Genomic DNA, 10,749 nt, shown 5'->3' with positions numbered 1-10,749 from the left:
CATTATTACATTTGTTGGTGGTTGGACTCGTGAGTCAGAAACTACTATTAATAAAGAGTTTGTTTTGTCTGCTATCCCTGCGATTAGAAGGGCCTTATCTAAAAGATATTTCATTTGTACAATCCGCGGCAGAAAACCTGCAACTTTAGGGTGTAAGTTTATTGTGAAACTACGCATAACAACACAGGGAATGAACATAACGTCGAAGTGGAACGAATCATGCCAGGATAAACGTCGGCCTCCTCCTGCGCACACTTATTTTGGAGCTAAAGACTTCATTTTACAATAAACTTATATGCTCATGTTGCAGGTTTTTTGCCGCGGATTGTACATGAGAAAAGAAGAAAGTTTATTTTCTAAGAATAAAATAAATATTTTCAATGTGAAGCTAACATTAAGTTTCGAAGAGGAGCTAAACAGAAGAATTTGTTACCATTTACATCAGTTTTCAGACAGTTCACTATACTCTGAAATGGGAAGAAATCAAACTGGGAAACATTTTACTAAAGAGACTTCGACAGAAAGTGCAATATGTAAATATTGCAAGGTTAAAATAAAATAAAGAACAAAGGTAACACAAACGCGTTATGGAAACATTTAAACGCACAGCAACCTACTATATCAATGAATCCTAAAAAAAAATTTTAACGAATTTCAGATATTCAATTTTATCATCACAATTTCAGATGCTGGTTTGGATACGAATCAAGATCTGAGATTCGAATTTCGGATCCAGATCCGAGATCCGAATTTCGGACCCAGATCCGAGATCTGGATCTAGGTCTGGATCCGGCAAGATCCGGATCCGGATCTCACTGGATCCCGGATACCCGGATCCGAAAAGTTTTGGCCATCCCTAGGTAATACGAAAATCGTTGAACATCAGGGTACTCATGAGGTTAAAAAGTAAAATCATGCTCGAGATGCAACAGAAATATTTTTGTTTCTCGTACAATTGATAATATTGTGCACGTCGTTGATATTCTAGAGATAACAACTGAATGTTTTCTTACATAAAGAACAACTTAAATAAAGTTATCTTGCCATGGAACTCTACCTATGTCGCTTACAAAATAATCAGCCCATCTGTTTCTGCTTCCGTTTGCTGCATTGCTTCCTTGTGGTGTGATACACGTATTCGGGATTTCCTCAAAACCTTCTATTGTTAAATGTCACAATTATAAAAATGTTTCCTTTTTCTCATCTTAGAAATGGATTATTCGGAAACACTAAATCCATTATTTTTATTTAAGAGTTTACATTAGGAATTTCACATCTCCAATCTAAGCCAGTCCTCATATTGAACACTTTCTCAATATATAGGTGAATGTGCCACTAGTCAGCCCCTCACCAGTAGTCGGCCACTTACGCATTATCGAAACAAAAATAAGGAAACGTTACGTTTTGACCCTTATCAATATGAAGCTTAGCTTTTAGACATTCATCCTCTACACAGCCGATCACATGTCACACCGAAATGTCACCTAGTGTCGCAGCAATAGGTGGACAAAGAAGACACTATGTTGTAATGCGTGAATCTGCCACGTAAAAAATAACAGACGAGACTTTTTGTTAAAAGCGTGTGTTTGTTATCTAATGTAAAAATAATAAATATTCTTTTTATTTTTTAATTTGTATATATTAGGGAAATGGAAACAGAATTTTTTTGTAGATTTTGAGCATTTCGTTTGTATAGGGGGGGGGGGCGAGTACCGGAATTGAAAAATGAGTGATTTTCTAATAGTCAGCCCCCGGGGCTGTGTACTGGAATTATCGCATGTGTGTTCAATTTCGTCCATCACATGCCCAGACCAAGTATTCACTTCCCTTCTGTTACTACATACAGCATGACTCCAAATCTTTGTTTTTCCAGTAGTCAGCCCCGGTAAAAATGCAAAGGCCGAGTACTGGTGCCTCGAAAGCCAAAAGTCAGCCCTGTTGGTAATTTTACTGCAATTTTAAATATCAATATCCAAATTTACAAAAAACCAGGTTCCCACTTACTCATTTTATGGAAGTAAATATAAATGAATGAAAAAGGAAGAAAAATGGAAGTTAAGAAATGAAAACGGTGATCAATTCATCAGTACTTAGAAGAGTCTCTCTACAATGCACTGAGGGCTGTAGAAAATGGAATGACTATACGTGAAGCTAGCAGAACATTCAATGTTTCTCGCAACACACTAAAATAGCCAAAGTTGGATTTGGGCAAAATAAAATGGATATATTGAATACAGTATACAATATTGTAAAAAGTGACAATAGAAAGAAACTTTTCAAAGAGAGCCTTCTAGGAGAGAAATGGTATAAATTGTTCTTACGAGGAAACCCAGAATTAGTTTGCAGAGTTCCCGAAGGCAAGAGCAACAGTCACCGAAGAATTTATTCGGAAGTGGTTTAAAGAACTCGAGGTACCTCCAAAGCATTAACGCATCCGATATTCTGCAAGATCCCACCCGAATCTTTAATGGTGATGAAACTAGTTTTAGCCTTTGTCTCGAAACTGGTAAAGTTATCGTATCGAAAGGTTTGAAAAATGTTTATGAAGTCCGACGTGCAATTGACAAACAATCACTGTTCTTCTAGTTTTCTCTGGCAAACGGCGAAACTGTATTTCCAACGGTTATTTTCCTATATGTTAAACCATCGCCTGACATCGTAGAAAGTATGCCAAAGGTCTGGTATTGGTGAAAATCAGAAACAGGCCTGGATGAGGATTGATACTTTTTATGAGTATATTGTAAATGGTATAAACAAATGGCTGGAAGAAATAACGTTAAAAGACCAATAATTTTATTTGCTGAAGGGCATCGCACTCATCCAACTATGGAACTTAATGTGTTTTGCATCGAGAACTGAGAACTGAATATGCCTTACCACCTAACACAATACACATACTTCAACCAGCAGATGTTAGTGTCTTCAAACCCCTCAAGAGAGAATGGAAGAAGACAGTTCATGACTGGCAAAAACAACCCAAAAACATAAATGTGTAACAAAATCTCATTTCTCTTCACTCTTGTCAACAGCAGTAAACCGTTCTTTTCTCTCCGATTCAATTAGAAATGGTTTCAGGAAATGTGGCTTGTGTCCTTTCAATGCAAATACTGTAGACTACTCTAAATACATTAAAAATAGCTTAGTGAAAAGACGTTTGGAAAAAGATTGCAGTGTATCGGCTGACTGATTTCCTCGCATATTCCTTCTCTATTTCCTTGTCAAGCAGATCGTACTGAAATATTGATCCATAATGTAATGGAAGATGGTACGGTGTTTTGAAAGATGGTACATTACTTCAAGTTCAAAGCGACAACGATAATATTGAGAAGTCATAGACAGTCATAGATAAAGCTCCCGAAAAAAGTTCAAATAACAGTAGACAAGTCTCACCAAATTTTGAAAATAATTTATTTTGGCCAGAACCAATTGCGAAGAGGCAATGAAGCAAAATAAATTAACAAGTGCCATATCGTCAGATGAATGGAGAAATATAATGATAGCCAAGATCTTAGAACGGAAGAAAGCAATTAAAGCCAAACAAAAAAAAAGAAAAGAAAGAAAGAAAAGAAAGAAAAAGAAAGAAAGAGCAAAAAAGAAAATTCCAACATTCTGGAATTTTTGTGAAAAGACAACTACTACAATTTTATTATTATTATTATTATTTGTGAGAAGTAAATGCTTTATTTGAGTTATCTAACTTAATAAAGGTGTTCAAACATGGTGATAAACTGATGGCTGTGACATATTTCTACTCTAGTTCTATCAGAAATATTCCTAACTTCGTAAAATTTTTATGAAGACATAATTCGATTTTATTTCATATTTTTGTGAGTTTTTTTCCTTTGGCGTTTTCTAACTTTCAACTGGAGTGATCAAATGATATTGCGATATACTGGTCATGTAATTTAGCTATGATCTAACAACTTTAGTTCTATTTGAAATGTTTTAGCTTCATGGTTTCTTATATTTTTACGAAGGGTCCGCTCAATACAATTTTGTTCCTGTTTTTCCGAGAAATAAATAATGTGTTTTTTTGTTAGACAATTATAATGTAATCTGTTATATTTGTAGTGTCATGTAGCAAAATAAAAAAACGCTCCATCATATTACATCTGTTTTTATCATTAGTTTCAAATTTTGTTGGCTGACTTTAGGTTCGTTAATGACTGAGTTCTCCTGCGGGAGAAGCTGAACTCCCACCAGGCGCCTCCCCAGGTGGCAGATTGGGGAAGGCCTGCTAGATATAGCAGGTACCAAAAAATTCGGGGCGGACCAAATCAGCACTGCTGCCTGCAGTTGGTAGGAGGACCTACAAAGGCTAAGGGAAGACGACCCTGACAGAAAACTCCTAGTCCTCCAGGTTGGGGGTTGGGCGCAGGGCTAACAACCTTGTCTCGGAAAAACAAGATGTTCAGAAAACTACACCATTGCCTCGGATAGGACAGAAGAATGGAGACGACGGGAGAAAGAAAACGGACCTGATACTGGCAACCTGGAATGTACAAACAATGTTACTACCTGGAAAAATGGAAGAAATAGCAAACGAAGTCACAGAGCACAAAATAGACATCACCGCAATTCAAGAGATAAGGTGGCACAACCATGGAAGAATAGATAAGAAGAACTACACAGTCTACTTCAGTGGCACACCCACAAGAACAGGACAATATGGTACAGGCTTCATAATACGGAAAGAAATAAGAAAAAGCGTATTGCAATTCAATCCAGTAAATGAACGCATATGCACATTAAGGATCAAAGGAAAATTCAGAAATATAACCTTAATATCAGCACACGCTCCAACAGAAGAAAAAGGTGAAAAAGAAAAAGAAGAATTTTATGATTTACTGGAGAGAACATGTGACAAGATAGCCAAATACGACATGGTGATAATTCTAGGAGACCTCAATGCGAAAATAGGAAATAAAGACACGGTTGACAAAGTTACTGGAAAATATTCACTCCACGATGAAAGTAACCAAAATGGAAACCTACTAAAAGAATTTGCAATACGAAACAGAATGACCATAAAAAGTACCTATTTCCCGCACAAGAGAATACACCTTGCAACATGGAAATCACCAGATAACAATACTATAAACCAGATAGATCACGTCATCACCAACCAAAGACATGCTACATCGATAACGGACGTAAGATCACACAGAGGATATAACTGCGACTCCGATCACTTTCTAGTTAAAGTCAAACTCAAAGAAAAAATAAGCAAGATGCAAAACACTCAAAAGAAAGTAAGAAAAAAGTGGAACGTAGATAAATTTGAAACAAAAGAGAACATACAAGCATATGAAAAAGAAACAAACAAAATAGTGCAAAATTGGGAAACAAACGAGAGAACAACAATAGAAGAAAAATGGGAAAGGGTAGAGTCGGCGCTGAAAGAAGCAGCAGATAATACAATCGGACAGAAACACAAGGAAGAGACTAGAGACTGGTACGACGAAGAATGTAAGGATATAATAGACAGAAAGAATAAAGCAAGACAAAAACTGCTACAGAGAGAATCACGAGGCAACTATGATAGGTACAGAGAGCTAAGAAAAGAAGCTAATAAAATGTGCAGAAGAAAGAAGAGGGAAAAAATGAAACGTGAAATACAAGAAATAGAAGCATTGAGCACACAAAATGAAGCAAGAAAGTGTTATGCAGCAATAAAGAGAATAAACAAAGACTACTTACCAAGAAACATAGGATTCAGGGATAAAAGTGGAGAACTGATAGGAGATGAACAGAAGATACTACAGAGATAGGTAGAATATTTCCAAACACAATATGGTGAAATTGATGAACAGAACAGCTCCAGTGAGGAAGGAACTCAGCAAGAGATAGATAATACAGACAGTGATGACAATGAGAATAAACCTACAAAAGAGAAAGTGGATAAAGCCATCAGAAAACTACGAAACAACAGATCACCAGGTGAAGACGAAATAGTAGCGAAAATGCTAAAACACTCCGGAACCCGAATGAAAGAAGAAATACATGGGCTGATAGAACAAATATGGGAAGAAGAAAGGATACCAGAAAAATGGAAAACAGGAATAATCATACCATTACACAAAAAAGGAGATAAAACTGAATGCTCCAATTACAGAGGAATCATGCTGTTAAACACAACTTATAAAGTTCTGACAGGGATAATCAATGAAAGAATAAAGAAACACACTGAGAAGATACTAGGAGAATATCAATGCGGGTTTAGACCTAATAAAAGCACAACAGACCAATTATTCACATTGCAGCAGATCATTGAAAAGCACTATGAACACGGAGTAAAATTGCATATCCTATTTGTAGATTATGAGAAAGCATTTGACAGCGTGAACAGAAAGCAACTTATAAAAGCCATGACGGAATTCAAGATACCTGGGAAACTGATAAAACTCACACATATGACATTAGAGGAAACCTCAGCAAAAGTAAAAATAGAAGACAATCTAAGCGAAGAATTCAAGTACTATAAAGGAGTAAACAGGGTGACAGCTTATCCACAACATTGTTCATAATAGCACTGCACACCGCGATCTGCAACATATATAAAGGAGGAACAATATTCACGAAAACCACACAAATATGCGCCTATGCCGATGATATAGCCATAGTAACACGCACAGAGAGAGACATGAGGAAAACATACACACGGCTAAAGAAAGAGGTTAACAAAATAGGACTGCGAACTAATATAAAGAAAACAAAGTAATGGTAATAACAGCGTACGCAACAGAAAGAAATCAAAAATCAATCATAATAGAAGGTAAAGAATTTGAAAAAGTAGACAAGTTTAAATATTTAGGCCTAACAATCACAGATAAAAACTCCATAAAAGATACAGTAAAGGAAAGAATACAACTAGGCAACAAAGCATATTGCTCAAATATAAAGTTACTAAAAAGTAAAAACACAAGTAGGGGAACAAAAATGAGAATATACAAAACGTTAATAAGACCAGTAGTAACATACGGCTCCGAAACATGGCCACTGACAAAAGAAATCGAGAAAAAACTCAGAACTTTCGAAAGGAGAATAGTAAGGCAAATTTACGGACCAATTAAAGAACAAGAAACCTGGCGAATCAGAACTAACGAAGAGATCAACGACATAATAGAGAATCAGGATATAGTCACGTTTATAAAATCGAATCGACTAAGGTGGCTGGGACATGTAATAAGAATGGACAGCGACAGGATGCCATACAAAATCATGAAAGAAAGACTCTACTCCAGCAAAAGAAAAGGAAGGCCAAAAAACAGATGGCTGGACGGGGTGGAAAGTGATTTGGAAAAATTGAAGGTTCGAGGATGGAAAGAAAAATGCAAAGATCGGGAAGAGTGGAGGCAAATAGTGGAAGAGGCCAAAGCCCACCCAGGGCTGTAGCGCCAAGTGGTAAGGTAAGGTAAGTAATGACTGAGTTCTAGAATGTAGTGGCTGAGTACTGGTATTTTTCGGCATTTTTAGGAAATTTATAAATATTGTTAAAATCCTAATAATGACATTAAAAACACTCCTTTCATTGTAAACTAGACTAAATAATGAATACATATATCATGAAGAAGTCTCATTTTGTTCAAAATTAAAATCAAAAATAACATTCGAACTTAAAATTTGAGTTAGGAGGCTGAGTACTGGCACATTCACCCTATAACGGGAAATGTCACTACTATAGGAATGAAATGAAATCCTTGAGTTTTACGTGCTCCATTATTTTTATTATCAGTTTACATGCCGAATTTTACATCTCTAACTGAAGCGAATCCTCACATTCGGTAATTTGTGAATAAATAAAGGGAAATTTTACTATTATTGAAACGCCCCCTCTTGAGCGGGATACTCGGGAAGTCTGAAATAAATGTCTCATTTTTAATTTAAAGCCACCAACTATGTCAAAAAATTGAAATTAGTCACGCAATTGTTAAACTACGCCATTGGCCGCTAATAACATCTGAAAATGTCTATGAATAGGTCTCCGAATGTTTAACTTTCTGTGCTTTTACAAACGATAATTAGTTAACATAATTAACTTACCTTAATGTAACAGCCAGAGCTCCTCCGTGGCTAAGCGGTTAGCGTACGGGCCTTTGGCGTGAGAGGCGCGGGTTCGATTGCCATCGGGAGCTCATATGGTTCGGATTCCACGTTAGTAGGTCCACGTCTCATATAGCCTCGCTGCTGAACAGGACGTTAAACTCAAAATCAACTCATTAATGTAACAGCCAACATTTCAATTGGTGGTATCGCAAGTCTCATGAAAGTGTCTTCTGCTTTAATTTTATCACTTATTTTCGATAAGAGTTCATCAAATGAAGTGATGCTCATGCGAAAATAATTAAAGAACTTTTCTTCGTCATTGCGCAAATCAATAAACATGGAAGAAAATTCACCTTTAAGCAGTCGTGAGCTTACGTACGGATGAACCCAGTATCGTCTCTGTTTCTTCCTTAGGATTTTACTGGCTAAGTATACAAAAACAGCACGTTTTCTTTTTTCAATTTCCATCTTCATTCAACTGCAGCTGAAAATAAAATGAGCTGTTTTCTATATCTATGTGAAGTGGTTGGGCTGAGACTCCCGTACGAGTCTGCTGCGAGTCTGTTGTCGGCCCGCAACATACTTTTCTGCACGTCTGAACTGAGCCTAAGGGTTCGGCTGTTGCTAAGCGAGAGAGCCTTAGCGAAAGGTAGAGGAATTCCTTCTGCCGATAGCAGCGCTAGGAACGAAAGACTACGTGCCAAGTCAATGTGGTATTTCTATAGTTAGATAAGAAACAAGTAATTTTTTGGTAAACAGAAAATTAAGAGCCAGATAGGTCTTTTCCGATAACTTTACTGGGAGATACGTATTTATTTAGACACAGTCTGAGCTGAGCGACAAGCACAGTGAAACCGCCAAAGCACCCAAGAATATATAGGGTAAAAGCTTCACTCTTAAAGCATTAATTTTCTTTATTTTGTCCATTTAATACTATGATTTCTAGTAACTATGAAACTAGTAACTATTTCTAGTAACTATGAAAATACAAAATCTACTTACTGACGAACAAACTATTTCTAGGAATCAGAATAAAAATATTAAGTTAACTTACTATTACATTAAGTATACTATTTCATATTAGAATAAATAAATGAGAATTTTTAGCAGTACTTACGTACTGTACACGTATACATAGTTCGATAATGAATCCTAGACAGACTTACTTACCTGAAAAGAGAGGAAAACAATTACAAGATTAAACAAGAATGATACACGGATATTACTATATTATAAATTACTGGATAACATATTGATTCCTATAAATCTGTGACAATCAATACAGTAATATATACTAGTGCACGAACATCATCATAATACTACATATTTGTGAAGAATATATGAGAATATTAAATATTAAATACAAGTGTCATGTAATTTCGATACAATGAATATAATTAAATTAATAACTGCATACACACAGTAGTACAGTATAATATTAAGATAAGGATTCTAGATAGTAATAGATGTAGACCCTAAACTAAGTACGTGTCAGTTTCATTGTTTTTAAATGTCATTTTTGGGTCAAAGAAAACAATTCTAAGAATTGTATGAGATTTTCAAATTGCTGCAGGTAGTTAAAATATGATATGATTTATTATAGTCTAGCGCAAAGAGCTGACTCAGGATATCATATTGCAGCTATATTCTTAATAATACTATTAATATAAAATTAAATTCTTATGATTTTATTACTCAATAATTGACTATTTTATATCAGTGATGTGCCGTAAACTATAATTTTACGTCTACGCGATTGTCTACTGTAATCTAAACGTAATCTACATTACACCTTTTCCCGTGTAGACTATGTAGACAACCACTATCAAATGTAAGGAAGAATTTCTTTGCTCGTTTGTTCATATTTCCTCATTCAGTTGTTTTGCTTCGGTGCAAGGAAAGATTAGGGAAACGACTAACATATAAAAAGTAGAGGGAATTATCTAATCTGTATGTTTACTCTGCTCTGCACATACCACTTCCTTAGATTTTCCACTTCGAGCACTGCTTTTATAATAAAATTTACAAAACTAATTCTCACCTGTGGGCTTTCAGTCTTGAATCTGCTGTATTTGCCAATTTTTTCTTGCATATTTTACAAAATGCATAATATTTTTCATTTTCCTTCATCAAGACGAAACTAAATATTCGAAAGTTACTATTCGCTGGTCTAGGCATTTTATTTTGTACGCAATTTCGCAAGGTAACGACAAAATAAAGTTCCTTTATTCTCCACGATGCCATATTAAATTACGTGTTGTTGACATATTCTACATAGTCTACGTTGTTTACATTGTCTACGCATAGTTGACACGTAAACGTAAACTATCGTTTTTTACGCGTAGACGCACATCTCTGTTTTATATATTATTATCAGGAGATTGGAAACACTTGTAAGTTTTATTCTATTTAGTTGCAAGTTACATTTTGGACGACTGTAAGTGAATTTTGCTGACTTTACTGTTTCCAATACAAAAGAATTTGAGTGGTCACACATTCAGCGATTTTTAAGTCCAAGTTTAACTTTATACACACACACACACATTATCTTTACGTTATAATTCTCATTCAGAGAACCAAAGAACAACAATAGGACATTTCCTATCTCTGTTCCTAAAGACTGCCTCAACAATTTGCGAAAAGTACATTCCATGAATTACCAGCTATAAAACTGTTTATATGAGTGATATTCAAAAATTTCCT

General features: G+C 35.5%; 1 protein-coding gene across 1 annotated transcript; it reads left to right on the top strand.

The window, feature by feature from the left end:
• Positions 1–4,526: 4,526 nt before the first annotated feature.
• Positions 4,527–6,527, top strand: LOC145661156 (uncharacterized). The gene is made up of 2 exons (XM_081726606.1): positions 4,527–5,153; positions 5,814–6,527. Exons 1-2 carry the CDS (start codon positions 4,527–4,529, stop codon positions 6,525–6,527), a joined length of 1,341 nt encoding a protein of 446 aa, XP_081582732.1.
• The last annotated feature ends 4,222 nt before the right edge of the window (positions 6,528–10,749 follow it).

This window comes from Thermobia domestica, chromosome 9, assembly GCF_964235325.1.
Source record: "Thermobia domestica chromosome 9, izTheDome1.hap1.1, whole genome shotgun sequence".
NCBI lineage: Eukaryota > Metazoa > Arthropoda > Insecta > Zygentoma > Lepismatidae > Thermobia > Thermobia domestica.
The sequence above is the reverse complement of the archived record's forward strand: the minus strand, read 5'-3'. Positions and strand labels throughout refer to the sequence as shown.